The 16,271-nt window shown below is 50.3% G+C and overlaps 1 protein-coding gene across 7 annotated transcripts; it reads right to left on the bottom strand.

Annotated features, from left to right (window-relative positions):
* Positions 1 to 1,024: 1,024 nt before the first annotated feature.
* Positions 1,025 to 14,288, bottom strand: LOC144248480 (UBX domain-containing protein 1-like). Of its 7 annotated transcripts, none has more exons than XM_085578473.1 (7): positions 4,369 to 4,476; positions 4,069 to 4,122; positions 3,439 to 3,558; positions 2,585 to 2,717; positions 2,197 to 2,343; positions 1,549 to 1,600; positions 1,025 to 1,291 (listed from the first exon to the last, which is right to left on the bottom strand). In XM_085578473.1, exons 1-4 carry the CDS (start codon positions 4,419 to 4,421, stop codon positions 2,708 to 2,710), a joined length of 237 nt encoding a protein of 78 aa, XP_085434599.1. In that variant the 5' UTR covers positions 4,422 to 4,476; the 3' UTR covers positions 1,025 to 1,291; positions 1,549 to 1,600; positions 2,197 to 2,343; positions 2,585 to 2,707. The 7 variants fall into 7 exon arrangements, 3 of the variants coding, with proteins under 3 accessions (XP_085434599.1, XP_085434600.1, XP_085434598.1); XM_085578474.1 differs by having other exon boundaries at positions 2,197 to 2,340; XR_014955052.1 differs by lacking the exons at positions 3,439 to 3,558; positions 4,069 to 4,122; positions 4,369 to 4,476 and adding exons at positions 9,151 to 9,251; positions 10,509 to 11,889; positions 13,542 to 14,288 and having other exon boundaries at positions 2,197 to 2,717.
* Positions 14,289 to 16,271: the final 1,983 nt, after the last annotated feature.

The raw sequence follows: 16,271 nt of genomic DNA, 5'->3' as shown, positions 1-16,271 counted from the left end.
CTCCCGGCGGTGCCGCCTCTGCCCCGGCGGGCGGGTCGGGGTCTCTCTCGGGCCGGAGCACCGGGGCGGCGCCGGGGCCGAGCCGGCGGCGGCGGCGATTTCCCGGGGCTGACCGAGACCGGCCGGGGCGCGGGGACCCCCGTGCCGCCCCAGCACCCCCAAACCCCGCCGCTCCCCGCCGTGCCAGGGAATTTTCTTTTTCCCGGTGCAGGCCGAGACATTTCTGTGAGGAAACTCAGAACTCAGGGGTACGGGGTCTGAGGGGAGAGAAGAGATTCTGGTATAAATCCAAAACGCGTTGTGAAAAACAACATGGAACGGCTCATTTGCTCTCCCAGCCCGATTTCTGTGTGACCGTCTGTGATTCCAGCTGCTCCGCTGGCACTGGCAGCCTGCGGGGCTCTAAGGACTTGCCAAGTGCCCAGCACGACAGAAAAGAACGGGAGAACTCCCCGGCTCTGGCAGCGGAGCCTCTCGGCAGTGTCCCGAAAGCCCCGCAGTGCCAGCATCTCTGCATGGAAGCTGAGGGGCTCCAGCGCAGCCCCTCTGCAGCGTTCCTCTGCAGCTGGCACTGCCCAGCGCCCCTGACCAGGGTTTGGGGTCCCTGCACAGCCCCCGGCGCAGCCCCCTGGCTTCTTCCAGTTCCCTTCAGCCAGGATGATTTTCTCGGGGGTAGGAGCACCCAAAGCCAGCGGAACTGGCCTCAGCCACTTTCCGTGGGATCTCTCCTCTTCCTTCCTCACCAAATTCCCACTGTCAAAACCCAGCTTGAGGCACAGATCCCCATCCCCTCAATCTCTCCAAGGAATTGGGCTCGGATTTCCCAATCCAGCAGGGCAGAAATGCTCTTGTCCTTACTGTACATCCTAATTGCAGTAATGGCTCAAGAAATAATTGAAAGAAATTAAAGGAATGAAGAGAAATTAAATAAGAGCTGCCAGCTCCAACTAAGGGATGTTCAAACCCCTTACCAACAATTTGCTTTAATTAACCGACTCAAACAAAGTAATTAACACCACATTGATACAGTATGATTCTTTTTAATCGAGTTATAGATAAATATTGCAGAATGTAAAAACCTTTGTAAATCCAGAAACTCTTTCAAGAGAGAGACAGGGCACAGCTGCAGAGAGTCTTGGGGAGTTCAGGGGAAAAACCCCAAAGTTTTCAGTGTTTAGCATCTCCCACCCTGTCGTCACTGACAGCAAACACGGCTTCAGCCTCAGGAAAACACGGAGAGTCAGGGATTTTACAGATCCTGGTCTCACCTCAGCCTCTCAGCAGGTACAGTCTGCAGGGAGAGGGAAGAAAAAGGGTCAGAATGGACAGCCTACTTCCAGAAAATCATCACCATTCATAAAGCACTAAGCAGAGCTGTAAGAACTTCCCCAAAGGTTCACTTCCCTGCGGACTGAGGGCTCTCAGTTGAAGCACAGGCTGGACCTGCCAGGGACAGACTCCAGGAACCCCAGAAGTAAAAGCCACTGGGCCAATTCCATAAAACATTCCAAAATCAGGCTCCTAGGATGTGACCATCTCCTCTCTCACCTGGAGGTGGAAGCACAAGGAATGATCTTCCCTCCTGTGGGTTTTCTGGGATCTGCAGTGAACCGCAGGGGGAAGAAAACAAAGCCTGAATGTTTCGCACGACTGGAACAGAAAAGTGGGGAAAAGGGAGGCAGGGGCACTGCTGGGGTGATAACTGGGATCCAGCCTCTCCACACCAATGGAAGCAGAGACTGAGTGACAGAGCCTTTGGGACCACTTTGCTGGGATTCATAGGAAAACGGGTGAGTTTTATTTTGGCAGTAAAGCCAAGCTGCTTCTCACCTCATCAGCCGGGTACAGCAGCAGCACCCGCAGGAACCTGGCCAGGTGGCTCTGCCTGGCAGAGGGCTCCCCACTTCCTGGGAATTGTGTGCTACGGGGCTGTGCCACTGGCCATTAAAACAGTTCCCACCTGGCCCTTCACAAAGGCAAGGTGCTTTTTCCATACAGCAAATGGTTTTTGAATTAAGAAGGTAACACTGGTAATACTCAACTGGAGAAGAAAAAAGTGAGAGCTGTAAAATTTTCCTACGCCAGGCAAAAAAGAAAGCCAAATTAAAACCAAAACAAAAACTAACATAACAATGAAAAAAACAAACCATATCAAGCATGCTTCAAGAGAGTTTAAATCTGAATGAAGTAACTTACTTAGAAGCTTGAAAAGCTGCAATGCTGCAAAAATCTAATGCTGCAAAAAAAAAGGTGCCTTCCCATCCAAACCCATCTGGAATTCCACAATTCTGTGAACAGCTCCGGGCAGAAGGACTAGATTTCCATTGTGGTTCGAAAATGCTGCTGCAAGAACACGAAGAGAGATTTCATATACTGTTAAAGTGGCACAACCACATCAAAAATTACGTTTGGAGGTAAAGTGGCAACTCTGCAATTCCAGCTTCTGATACCAAGGACACACGGAGGGCTGAAACCTGGAGGTCCTTACATGACAGGATTTCTAGATTTCTAGAGTTACCCATCCCCAGTTTGCTGCTTAGGGTTAGAAAAGGTGGAATTCTGTTCTTAAGGGGTTACCACATACCATCAACGTGAGAGACGGGGATGCTGATGTTTGATCAGAGTCCTGGAGCAGCCTGGAGCACGCTGGCTTCCCGAACCAGGTCTGCTGCCTTGTCCGTGTAGGGGTAGGGCTTTGTCCTCAGCCTCAGCAGGATCTGTCAGCAAAGGAGGAGAGAAAAGTAGAGTGCACCGGCTCCCAAGTGTGGGGTACCATGTGCTGCTAAGGAAGACCACGTGCTGAAAGTGGTTGGAAGCCGGGTGGGTTTTGGGAGGACAAATTCCATATTACTTCTGCAGGATTCTGTCTACAGTTCCTGCTCTACAAACCAAATACATCAAACGACAACAACAAACAAACAAAAAAACACCACATTAAATCAACAACAACAAAATAATTACTCCTACCTCAATAACCCCATACTGCCCCAAACCATTCCAAGGAGGGCGGCAGGAGGGGCTGGCAAAGGCAGGGCCCCGCCGGGCCCCCCTCGCCGCTGCCATCCTTCTCCAGCGCCGCCGCTGAGCCGCCTTCAGCCCAAAACCCACCCAAAAATACCCCAAAATCGTCCTAAATGCCCCCAAAAAACCCACCCAAAACTACCCAAACCCTCCTAAAAATATCCAAAAAACTCACCATAAAATGCCTCAAAACCAACCCAAAACCGTCCCAAAAATATCCCAAAAAATCCACCCAAAAATACCCTAAAACCCACCAAAGAATACCCCAAAGCCCTCCCGAGAATACCCGAAAACCCTGCCCATAAACACCCTGAAACCCCAAATTAACCACTCTGAACCCCAAAATATCCCTGAGCTCCCCATACCCCAAAATTTCCTTCCCAAACCCCAAATTCCCCCCCGACCCCCAAAATTCACTTCTGGGTCTCGTCCTCGGGGGCCGGCGGCTGCCGGGGCCCCCCCAGGCCCGCGGGCGGCGCCCCCAAACCCGGGGGGAGTTCGGGGTCCGAGTCGGGGTCGTCCTCATGAGCCACCAGCCTGGGGACCCAAAAACCGGGGGGAACCCCGAATCGGGGGGGGACCCAAAATTGGAGGGGGTCCTGGGGGGTTCTGGAAGGTTTTTGGGGCATCCCAGGAGGACTTTTGGGGTCTCAGGGGGTTTTGGGGGTCCCAGGAGGAATTTCAGGGGTCCCAGGAGGAATTTCAGGGGTCCTAAAGGGAAATTTGGAGGTCACAGGGGGAGTTTTGGGGTCCCAAAGAGAATTTTGGGCGTCCCAGGGAGGGCTTTGGAGTCCTGGGGAGAATTTTGGAGGTTTCAGGGGGTTTTTGGGAGGAATTTTGGGGGTCCTGGGGGGGGGGGGGGTTGGGGTCCTGAAGGGAATTTTGGGGGTCTCAGGGGGTTTTTGAGGGTCCCAGGGGGATTTTTGGGGCTTCTGAAGGGAATTTTTGGGTTCCCGAGGCTGTTTTTGGTGATCCCGGGGCTGTTTTTGGGGGATCCCGCCGGGTATTTTTGGGGGTCCCGGGAGTGTTCTTGGGGTCCCCCCTCACCAGTCCATGGCCGGCTCCACTCCCCGGTTCCCGGTCAGCGCCAGCGCCTTCGCCCTGCGGGACCGGGGGGCTCCCGGTTATTTTTGGGGGGTCCCAGAGGGTTCTGAGGGGTTCCCGGGGGGTTTTTTGGGGGTCCCGGTGGAGTTTTGGGGGTCCCGGGGGCTCCGGGGCCTGTCCGTGTGTCCCGCCCCCCCCCCAATCCCATTCCCGGTGCCGGGTCCCCTCCGGCTGCTCCCGCCCGCCCTCCCCCGCTGTCCCCCCGGTGCCGCCGCCCTCAGCGCGCCGGGCCCCGAATCCCACCTCCAGCAGCGCCTCCAGAGCCGCCCGAGCCCGGTCCCACCGCCCGCCGCCATCACGGCGGCGCCGGGCTCCCGACACGTGGGGGACGGCGGCCGGCGAGGGACAGAAAGACACAAAGCGTTCCGGTACGGACGGCGGCCGGAACGGGACAGAAAGCCTCCCTCGCCGCTGCCATCCTAATCCGGCGCCGCCGCGGAGCCGCCTCCAGCCCTCCCCTCACTCACAGACACCGCCCCGCTCGCCGCTCGCTGCCGCCCCTCGCCCCTCCCGCCGGTTTTGCCGGGCGCTGGCTGGGGGGGCTGCAGTACCGCCCTGTGCCCACAAGGCGGCAGCACTTTTCAAGCGAGTCCGCGCCAAGCCACTCGCAAGAGGGAGGCCGCGGGCGGCCGGGCTGCAGTACCGCCCTTTGTCCACAAGGCGGCAGCACTTTTCAAGCGAGTCCGCGCCAAGCCACTCCCAAGAGGGCGGCCGTGGGTGGTGGGGCCACAGTACCGCCCTGTGTTCACAAGGCGGCAGCACTTTTCAAGCGAGTCTGCGCCAAGCCACTCGCAAGAGGGCGGCCATGGGTGGCGGGGCTGCAGTACCGCCCTGTGCCCACAAAGCGGCAGCACTTTTCAAGCGAGTCCGTGCCTAGCCGCTCCCAAGAAGGCGGCCGGGCTGCAGTACCGCCCTGTGCCCACAAGGCGGCAGCACTTTTCAAGCGAGTCCGCGCCAAGCCACTCGGTGGTTTTGCCGGGCACTGGCTGGGGGGCTGCAGTACCGCTCTCTGCCCACACGGCGGCAGCACCGCGCCGTCCCCGCCGGCACGGCCTCGGCAGCGAACGCCCCAAAGCGTCCGCGCGGGAAAGAACGGAACAAAAAGCCTGCCTGCGACCCGACAGGAACCGAAAGAAAAAAGCTTTCCTCCTAAACTGCATTTCAATATGCTTTATTTTTCTATTTTTCATATTTATATTCACATTCGGATTTGTAATGGATATTGATGGAAAATTATATTTTCATAATTTCTTACATTTATTCCTATTATATTTTATTTCAGATTTTTATACGTATCTTAATAGGTATCAGTAGAAGTCTGGGGAGGGTGTGTGGCTGGGGGCGGGGCCAGGGGAGGGGGTAAGGACGGGGTGGGTTAGGGGGAGGGGGTCAGCATTGGGGGCGTGGTTAGGGGCGGGGTCAGGGTGTGGGGGAGGGGGTGGAGGGTGGGTCAGGGAAGGGGTTAGGGTAGAGGGAGGATTCAGGGTGGGGGTGTGGCTACCAGACAGACCCCTCCCCTACCCAAAAATATTGTCAGGCGCAGCAGTAGAAAATCTGATGCTACCAGGGAGTAAAAATTTTTATTTTTACTTTGATGCTCCCAGGGAGTAGAAATTTTTATTTTTAAAGTTGTTTTCTTTTTTTACTTCCTCGGAGCACAGTATTTTCTACTCCTGCTTTTTTATTCTAAGTACAGAAAGGAAAAAAAAGAGAGAAAGAGAAGGAGACAGTGAGAAGAAGAGGAGAGAGTGATAAGGAGAGAGAGAGGGAGAAGAAGAAAAGGAGAGAGCAGGAAGAGGAGAGAGTAAGGAAAAAGAGAGATGAGGAAGACAAGAGAGTGAGAAGAAAAAGAGGAGAGAGGAGGAAGAGAAGTGAGAAGAAAGGGAGAGAGATGAAGAAGAGTGTGAGAAGGACAGGAGAGAGCAAGAAGAAGAGGAAAGCGTGAGAGGAAGAAGAGAGTGTGAGAAGGAAAGGAGAGTGACAAGAGGAAGAGAGAGGAGGAAGAGGAGTAAGTGAGAGGAAGAAGAGGAGAGAGGAGGAAGATGAGAGAGAGGAGAGAGTGAGAAGGAGAGAGTGAGATGAAGAGGAGAGAGTGAGAAGGAGAGAGTGAGATGAAGAGGAGAGAGTGAGAAGTGGAGAGAGTGGGAGGAAGAAATGAGAAGAAGAAGAAAGGAGGAAGAAGAGAGAGGAGGAAGAGGAGAAAGTGAGAGGAAGAAGAGGAGACGGAGAGGAGGAAGAGGAGAGAGAAGAAGAATAGGAGAGAGGAGGAAGAGCAGCGAGTGTGAAGGAGGAGAGAAGAGGAAGAGGAAAGAGAGAGAAGGAAAGGAGAGAGTGAGATGAAGAGAGTGTGAGAAGAAGAGGACAGAGTGAGAAAAGAGAGTGAGAAGAAGAGGAGAGAGGAGAAAGAGGAGAGAGTGAGAAGAAAAGGAGAGATGAAGAGAGTGTGAGAAGAAGAGAGGAGAGAGTGACAAGAGGAAGAGAGGAGGAAGAGGAGTAAGTGAGAGGAAGAGAAGGAGAGAGAGAGGAGGAAGATAAGAGAGAGAAGGAGAGTGAGAAGAGGAGAGAGGAGGAAGAGGAGAGAGGAGGAAGAGGAGAGAGGAGGAGAAAAGGAGAGAGAGAGATGAAGAAGAGAGTGTGAGAAGAGGAGAGAGTGAGAAGAAGAGAGAGAAGGAAGAAGTGAGAGGAGGAAGAGGAGAAAGTGAGGAGAGGAGGAAGAGAAGAGACTGAGAAGAAAAGGAGAAAGATGAAGAAGAGAGTGAGAAGAAGAGGAGAGCGTGAGAAGAAGAAAAGAGAGTGAGAACAAGAAGAGGAGAGGAAGAGGAGAAAGTGAGAAAAGGAGAGAGGAGGAAGAGGAGCAAGTGAGAAGGAGAGAGTGAGATGAAAAGGAGAGTGTGAGAAGAAGAGAGAGTGAGATGAAGAAGAGGAGAGTGAGAGGAGAGAGTAAGATGAAGAGGAGAGAGTCAGAGGAAGAAGAAAGAGGAGGAAGAAGAGAAAGTGAGAAGAAGAGGAGAGGAAAAGGAGAGAGAGAGGAGGAAAAGGAGAGAGAGAAGAAAAGGAGAGAGGTGAGAAGTGGAGAGAGTGAGGAAGAAGAAGAGAGAGGAAGAAGAGGAGAAAGTGAGGAGAAAGGAGGAAGAGGACAGAGTGAGAAGAAAAGGAGAGAGTGAGATGAAGAAGAGGAGAGGGTGAGAAGAATAAGAGGAGAGAGTGAGAGGAAGAAGAGGAGAGAGGAGGAAGAGGACAGAGTGAGGAGAAAAGGAGAGAGAGATGAAGAGAGTGTGAGAAGAGGAGAGAGTGTGAGGAGAGAGTGTGAGAAGAGGACAGAGTGAGAAGAAGAGAGAACAAGAAGAGGAGAGAGGAAGAAGAGGAGAGGAGGAAGAGGACAAAGTGAGGAGAGAGGAGGAAGAGGAGCGAGTGAGAAGGAGAGAGTGAGATGAAGAAAAGGAGAGTGTGAGAAGAAGAGGAGAGTGAAAGGAGAGAGTAAGAAGAAGAGGAGAGTGTCAAAGGAAGAAGAAAGAGGAGGAAGAGGAGAAAGTGAGAAGAGGAGAGGAGGAAGAGGAGTGAGAAGAAAAGGAGAGAGCGAGAAGAGGAGGAGAGTGTGAGAAGAAGAGGAGAGAGAGTGAGAAGAAGAGGAGAGAGGAGGAAGAGGAGTGAGGAGAGAGGAGGAAGAGGAGTGAGGAGAGAGGAGGAAGAGGAGTGAGGAGAAGAGGAGAGAGCGAGGAGAAGACGAGGATAGTGAGAGGAAGAAGAGAGAAGAAGAGAGCAAGAAGAAAGAGTGAGAAGAAGAAAAGGAAGAGAGTAAGAAGAAAACAGAGCAAGAAAAATAAAAGAGAGATAAAAAGAAAAACTAAAAAAGTCAGATTGGAAAGAGAAAGGCAAAAGAAAGGAGGGGTAAAGAGAAAAAGAGTGAAAGACAAACAGAAAAGGAAGCACTTGAAATGAAAGAGAAAAGCAAATAGAGAGACAAGAAAAAGAAGAAATAGAGCTGAAAACCTACAGGAAAACAAATGGAGAGACTGAACACAAGGTAGGGTTCAAGAGAGAAAGAAATAGAGAGTTAGACAAAAAAGTTAAAGTTGGACAGAAAAGGAAAAAGGGTCAGAGACAAAGACAATGATAGCAAGTGTTAGAAAGACAAAGGCTGACAAAGGAAAAAAAAAGAAGAAAACATAGTGAAACCTAGATTGAAAGAGACAGACAAAGAGACACGGGGAAATACATGTAGAGGAATGGAAGAAAATAGGGTGAGAAGGAAATAGGGTGAGAGAAACATGGAGATGTGTTAGAAATGGAAACAAAGGAAAACACAGGCAGAGACAAAGAGTTACACATGGAAGGATAAAGTGAGTAATATACTAAGGAGGAAAGTAAGAGGCAAAGGGAGAAAAAGGGTGAAAATGATAGGACTCAACCACACCAAAGAAAGACAGGAGATGAATGGTGGGCAGGGCAGAGGGTAAGAGGCATCATTATTAGGGCTGATTAATCTTTATTCCTTTAATTTAAACTTCAGCAATACACAGGGAAACAATGCATACAAATGCAAGTACAGAGACAAATACAACAAAGAATACATCATACCTAGGCACACAAGTACAAGTCCAATTTACATACAGCAAAATACATCAAAAGACAGGAACAACTGCAAAGACAGAACAATATAATGTACTACAAGCCAAATACATATTGACACAATATAACCGTATCTCCATTTCAGAAAAGTCCACAACGCTTTTATTGTTATGACGCACCCGGAACAAAAACGGCGCAAAACGCTCCGCCGACGTGCACGCCCCCTTCGCGTTACGCACAAACTCACATTCACGGCAACTCGCTCCGGAGACTCCCAAAAAATCCTCCTGCCTGATGAAAACCCCCCCTGAAAGGCAAAGGCCATACACACAAGGTTGTATCTGCTCCACACACACACACAGCTGCAGACACAAGCACACACAAACTCTCACAGACAGACACAGACAGTCACACTCTCACACATTCTTCTGCTGACACGCTGGCTGCCACCCTTACGTGAAACGCTGCACTGAAGAATATGCTTAAACGCTTCTTCTGACCGCAGGACCTCCATGTCAAATGGTAGATTCCAGGAAATTCTGTAGGGACCCGGGGACCTACGAGACAAGGGGAGGCGGTCAGTGACTGACTATCTGAGAGCTAGGAGCTATACCAACTCTGGGCCCATCAGCGTTGTACCCCAAACCCCGTAGAGAACAGATGAACGGCAAAGCTTTATAACTGCTCTACCTGAGCGTGACTACTTGCCCGGGCAAGGCAGCTCCGATCATAATTGCCACAACAGAGGTGCATACAACATAAGCCAACGTAGGTACATACAGTATAAGCACAAACAACATAAGCCAACGTAGGTACGTACAGTATAAGCACAAACAACATAAGCCAACGTAGGTACATACAGTGTAAGCACAAACAATATAAGCTAACATAGGTAGGCGCAACATACGCACATACAATAGAAGCAGACACAGGTAGGTGCATCATAAGTGCATACAACGTAAGCTGACAGAGATACAAGATAAGTGAGGACTTGATATAATTCTCCAGAAGACTAATTTTTGAGCCCTATATCCTTTGAGAAGGCAGATGCTACGGAACTACTGTGGTCAGGTGATGAGGGGCTAATAAGCTCCGTACGGAAGTCCATGAGAAGGGCTACCAAAACTGAGAATGAAGATGGATGAGAACATCTCGTGTACATCGTCCGGACCCAAAAAGTGAATATGTAAAAATGCCAGAATAATTGATATCCGGGAAGGTACGTGAGCAAAATATGGCCAATACGGCACAAAATGATGTTGCTAAAGCATGGAGATGTAACAAAGGCCTATGACACAGACAACGTGACACGGACACAGACAACGTGACACGGACACAAGTGGAAACTGCCTGGCAATTTCACCTTATGGACCCAAGATTCCTAGCCCAAGATGAGCCATGGGCTGATGATGCCAAAGAAAAGAAAGCCCTAGGGCAGTAGCACTTGATGATGACATGCAACTCCTTTCAAGATGTTAGTGCCAAAGCACTTAAGAGGAAGCCTAAGAAGCTCAGTAGGCCTAGAGAAGGAAGAAATGACTACAGGGTGACTGTAGCTATAGCTCCAGACATGAAGGCGGGCTCCTATGGTGAAAAGATCCACGACAACGTCAAGAGTCAAAGAAGGCCGCCGATGCGAACGTCACGAGAACCAGAGAGGGATCGGAACTGCCCTGCCCGGCAAAGACTCTGGGGGGGCTGAGGAGAAACCCTCTCCCTTTGCTCCCGAGGGGCCCGTCCCACTATGGGCCTATTCTCCAAGCTAACATCAAATAGCCGCCTGTGATAGTAAAGGTTTTCCCCCCATCTCCCACCTACTGGCCCCAGCACTTGGCTTTTGCAAGACAACCGGATGGAATCCAATGTCAGTTGGATGTGGACGGCGAGACGTTCTCTGCATCAGCTTCGGTGCTGCCGTTTCCAAACTTCAGCTACGTTCCTCCTCAGGGTACCTAAGACAAAACAGAAAATGCAACTAGTGCCCACGAAAAGAGGAATCCCCGAAACTCCGACACACCGCTGCCCCGGCTCACCTGAAGTCTCAATTTGACTCCACAAGCTGCCTGGAGGATACCTGAAAAACAAAAAGGTACACACTTAGCATGCTGCTGCATAAGGGTCACCTGTGAGTCACCGTGCCAAAATGCCAACTCACCCGCTCGCCTCTGTTCCTTCACACAGCTAGGGCAGCGACAGCACCTGCAAAAAAACAAAGCAAAACAACCCACACTGAGATACTGTGAAAACAACATCCCCCTGACCTGAAAAGCACACCCACCCAGACCTTACGCTTGCACCCACCTGGCCTTGGACATCCAGACATCCGGACCAGAGACATCTTGCAAGATGACTGCCTAAAATAAAACAAAGTAACCAAGAGTGGATGCTTAGAATTGCACCAAAACCTGAAACCTGAGCAAGAACAACTCCTTCTGTCCACTGCTCACCTGGCACACAGGGCCTTGACTGCTGCTATCTGCCTGGACCTCCTAAAAATAAAGGCAAAGAACACTGCTGTAACATGGTCACTATTTAGGCTTCCCCTGAAAATGCAAACAATGACTGACCCGATCATGGGAAAACCCTCACCCAGGACTGGGGCTCTCTGCCACTGATCTGAACTGTCTGCATCTGAAAGGAAGTTAGGACTAGTGTCAAATGGCTGCAGGACAACTTAACAGCACCAAACATGTTATGTCAATCTCCTGATACAATCTAGAGCCCAACTACACCCTGCAAATTACAAATTTCAAGTCCCCAGGACTTGTGCTATTACAGGCTATGCAGCAGGGCAGAGCAGCTGTGGGACAAATACGTGCAGACACCCGTGACACAGGACAGGGAGAGAGAGCTTTTGAGGAGAAGAAAGGACCGAGAGACCCAAAGAACACAGAGTGCACCAGAGACAAGTGACAGGACACACACCAGAACTGCTCTGCCCTGAGCACCTCAGCACTGTGATCAAAACAGACACTTTCCCTTTAGCTGGTCTAAGGGGACACTTCTTGCACATCCCTGCCCCCAAAGCTGATTCAAAAGGCCCTCCCAGCACCCCACTTTCACCCCCTCTGTGGGCCTTAGCCCTCCACTTATCTCTCTGGCATCTGGGGATGAGAATCCACGTCGCGTGGCAATGGAGGCTGCCTCGCCTGCGGGGAATGTCCTATGGTCACCGGGCTGTGGTCCCGTGCTCAGCTACAATCGAGAACACCAAACATCACTGCATGATCTTAGCTGCACAGCAGCCACAACCCAGCAATTCTGCTGCTCACCATTATTCTCCTGAGAACGCCGGGCAAATAATCCACTTTGCTGTGTTGTGCCAAAAACACGCCCGGCCCTTAACAGGGAGAGACCCTGTCAGGCACCGCCTCAGAGAAGAACCGAGCTGTACTGGGGGGACACACCCAGCCAACGTGTACAAGTTAAACAGAATTTTCTCTCAGAACTGGGACTTTCAGCACCCCCCAGGTGCTACTCGACTGCCACAGACACACAGAGGGCTTCGTGAGGCGCTCTGGGGTTGGCCAGTCCTGCTCCAAGCTCTGCTGATGCCTCTGTGGTTTTAACACTGTCCTCAAGGAGGTGGTAGAACCTCACAGTATTTGCCCCTGGAGCTTAATTTCTGAAGTTTTCTTTGGGAAACACATCCACTTCCTACTTAACAATGCAGTCCCCTCTCCTGCTCTCGGGAAGAGCTGCCCACAGGCATGGGAACCACCTCTCCTCTCCTCTGCCCTTAAAACACTGTGTTACTGAGGCCAACTACTTCCAGACCAAGACTGTCCATGCAGGGACAGTGTCTCTTCTCTTTAGGGTCAGGGAAAAAGGGCAGAAGCACCCACAGAGATTCACTGCCCCTCTTGAGCACAAAGCACCGTGAATCTGCACCTCCTTCTGCTTGCAGGGAAGATAATAAAATATATTTTATTTAATATTATATTATATTTAATATTAATTATAGTTAATATTATAATAAAGATAATATAAAATATAATAGGGAGCCCTACAAACTGACATCAGGAACCTGGACTGGTGAGTTTTCTTTCCCAGGGAAAATGGCCTGTGATTGTGCCCAGAGCTCCTTGGGTCTTAGGGTGAGGCTGACTGGAAATAATCCAAATATTAAAGGATATATTCAGACCCCAGCTGCCCCCCCCCCCCAAACTTGTGCTTTTCTGACAGTGCCAAGGGAGCCCTTCAAACTGACGCCAGGAACCTGGGCTGCTGAATTTGCTTTCACCAAGTAGATATCCCTCATTTATTCACAGGGCCCTGCAATGCCCCTGGGTTGTCAGGTCCTAAATTTCCTTTTGCCTCCTCAATGTCAAAACAGGGCAGGATTTCTCCCAGTCCAAATCTCCCATCCCCAAGTACTCAGGGTTTTTTATTTCTTACCAAATACCTGTTGCAAACTGACAGTACAAAGCTTGGGGCTTGATATTTTCTGTGCTGGATTTCACCTCAAGAAATCTGCCACCATAAAACCCTAACCACAACCACCTTGCTTTGCTCACAAATCACAACCTTCAGACCAGCATTATGGCACCTTACCCACTGGCCCTCCACTGGCACCTTCCCAAAGCATTCCAGTACATTCCAGTAGTACTCTGCATTTTCAGTGGGCATTCTGTCAGACCCACATCCTGACACTAAAAATGCACCAAGGAATTCTACAATAGCCATTAGGAAGGCATAACAATTCTCTAAAAGTCACCAGAGAAAGCCTTCAAAATTCCCCTAAATATTCCTAATAGCCCTGCAAAAAAAAAACAAACACTCAAGGAAGCCTGCTCAGCCTCCAAACCCCTTCCTGTTGCTCTCTAGCCCACAGATGTCATCCCTACCTTTTAGCAGCGGGTCCTGTTGTCCTCTGAGGGTTCTGGCGTTGTCCTGGTGCGAGGGTCGCTGCCCTGTCCCACTGGGAGGCTTCCGGTGTGGTCTCGCTGTCAGGCTTGCTGTGCTGTGCTGCTGTTGTTGGGGCTGAAAAGGGAAAAGGCTGCTTAGGGTGAGGTACGGGTGGCGTGAGGGGTGCCGTACCTGTACCCTAACTTGCCTCCTAAGCTGTACCCTGTAGCCCTGATCTCCACTGGACTGTCCAGCCCTCAAGGCCTCACCCTTTACCCCTGACCCCTCCCTCTGCCCCCCAGCCCTCAGGCTCTGGCTGTCACCCTCAAGCCCCCTCTCAGCTGCCCCTCAGCTCCTGTGTGCCACCCTTAATCCCTCTCCTCTGCCCCTCAGCCCCCAGCTTCTCTGTGTCACCCTCCAGCTGCCCCTGCCCCCCTCAGCATCTCTCTGTGTCACCCACTGTCCCCTCCCCTGTTCCCCCCTCAGCTCCCAGCCTCCGTCACCCTCAAGGCCCCACAGTGCCCCTCAAGCTGCCCCTCAGCCTCTATGCCATGAAAAGACCCTAAAACCCCATAAAAATGCCCTAAAAAAACCCCACATCTTCAAAATGCCTTAAAACCCCCACAAAAACATAAAAATAGCCTCAGAACGCCCTTAAAATACAATAAAAATACCCTACTTTAAGACACCCCTAAAAGCCCCCAAAGAAGCTTTTAAAAAAAAAAATCGCTACATATTCCGAAGAGCTCTTAGAACAGCTCCATAATCCTTAAAACACATCGATAAGACCCTACAAACCAGCGCAGCGAGGGAGGCTGGAAGATGCGAAGCCGCGCTCCCGGCCCCGGGCGCAGCGCGGCTCCGGCAGGAAAGCGGCTCCTCCGGCAGGCAGAGGCGGCGCCGGGCCGGGAGACCCCCGCCCGCTGCCCCCGGCCCGGCGGGGCCGGCACCGGGCCCGGGGGGCCCCGGCGGCGCCCGAGCCCCGCGCCCGGAGCGGACGGAGCGGCGGCACCGGCCGGCACCGGCCCCGGCCGCCCTCGGCCCGCGGAGCCGCCTCCAGCCCTCCCCTCACTCACAGACACCGCCCCGCTCGCCGCTCGCTCCCGCCCCTCGCCCCTCCCGCCGCTTCGGCCGGGCTCCGGCTGGGGGGCTGCAGTACCGCCCTGTGCCCACAAGGCGGCAGCACTTGTCCAGAGGGTCCGCGACACGATGGCGGCCCGTGGGGACCTTGACGGAGAGAGGCGTTTTTCGCCCATGCCTGTCGGCTCCCACCAAAAACCCGCACGCTCGCGGTGCTGCTGACCCCACAGCCCGTGTGCACGACACCCGAAACTCCGCGGAAAATCCCGTCGGGGGGCGCCGGCGTTGCGGGCAATTCAGGCAGTGTAAAAAACAGACACGGGTCCTCGAGTTTCAACGTCCTCGTTTTCGCGCCCTCTCGAGAAGGTCAAGCGAGGCCGCGCCACGCCACTCCCAAGATGGCGGCCGCGGGCGGCGGGCTGCAGTACCGCTCTCTGCCCACACGGCGGCAGCACCGCGCCGTCCCCGCCGGCACGGCCTCGGCAGCGAACGCCCCAAAGCGTCCGCGCGGGAAAGAACGGAACAAAAAGCCTGCCTGCGACCCGACAGGAACCGAAAGAAAAAAGCTTTCCTCCTAAACTGCATTTCAACAAGGCTTGGTTTTATATTTTTCAGATTTATACTCACAGTCGGATTTGTAATGGATACTGATGGAAAATTGTATTTTTATAATTTCTTAGATTTATTCCTATTCTATTTTATTACATTTTATTTTTTATACATATCTTATTAGATTGCTTACATATTTCTATAGTTAGATTTAGATTTCTAAAAGGTTTATATTGCTTAAAATAAAACCCTGCCTCTATCCAAGTAAAAATCTTTTAAAAAAAACCCTTTATTTAAACTCAATTTAAATGTATCTCTACTTTTCGCATTTATATTCAATTTTATATTTTAAATGTAGATTGATGTATGATGCTATTTATAGTCTATCTCTTCCTAATACTAATTTTTATTTCTATTTCATATTTTTATATATACACCTGTATACATTGATTATATATTTCCACATTTAGAATGATATCAAACTAAAATGTATATTCATATCTTTTCCATTAAAACCCTGCCTCCAACCAAATAAAAACAAAAAAGCCCTTTCTTTAAACGATTTTCGAATATTTTTATATTTTTTTCATCATTATAGCCACCTTTTAACTTCTACTTTATATTGATGTATTTATAAATATATTTTATACATATATAATAAGGTAGCGAGATAGATAAACTATTTTTTAAATTCTATTTCATACACACTGCTAATACTTATGTTTACTTACCTTTGAATTTTTATATAGATCTTAACGTATTTAGGATATATTTCTATACAAAGATTTCTAATTTTATTTTATTTCTATTTATAATTTTTATAATAAAACCCCTACCTAATACCAAATAGAAAATAAAAATCCCCTTTATTCTAAATTATATTTAAATATTTCTATATTCCTATTTTTGATTTTTACAAGTACTTATCTATTCTATCACAACATATTGAGGTACTATATTTCGATATATAGTATTTATGACATGAAATGCGTTATAATAAGACACATACAGTAAAATACGCATTAGGTACTGTATTGATTCCTATTGTTTTGTAATATTCATATATCCACATGTATTAATTATACATTTCTATACGGATA

Source organism: Lonchura striata, chromosome 4 (assembly GCF_050655825.1).
Source record: "Lonchura striata isolate lonStrDom1 chromosome 4, ASM5065582v1, whole genome shotgun sequence".
In the NCBI taxonomy this organism is placed as follows: Eukaryota; Metazoa; Chordata; class Aves; order Passeriformes; family Estrildidae; genus Lonchura; species Lonchura striata.
The sequence above is the reverse complement of the archived record's forward strand: the minus strand, read 5'-3'. Positions and strand labels throughout refer to the sequence as shown.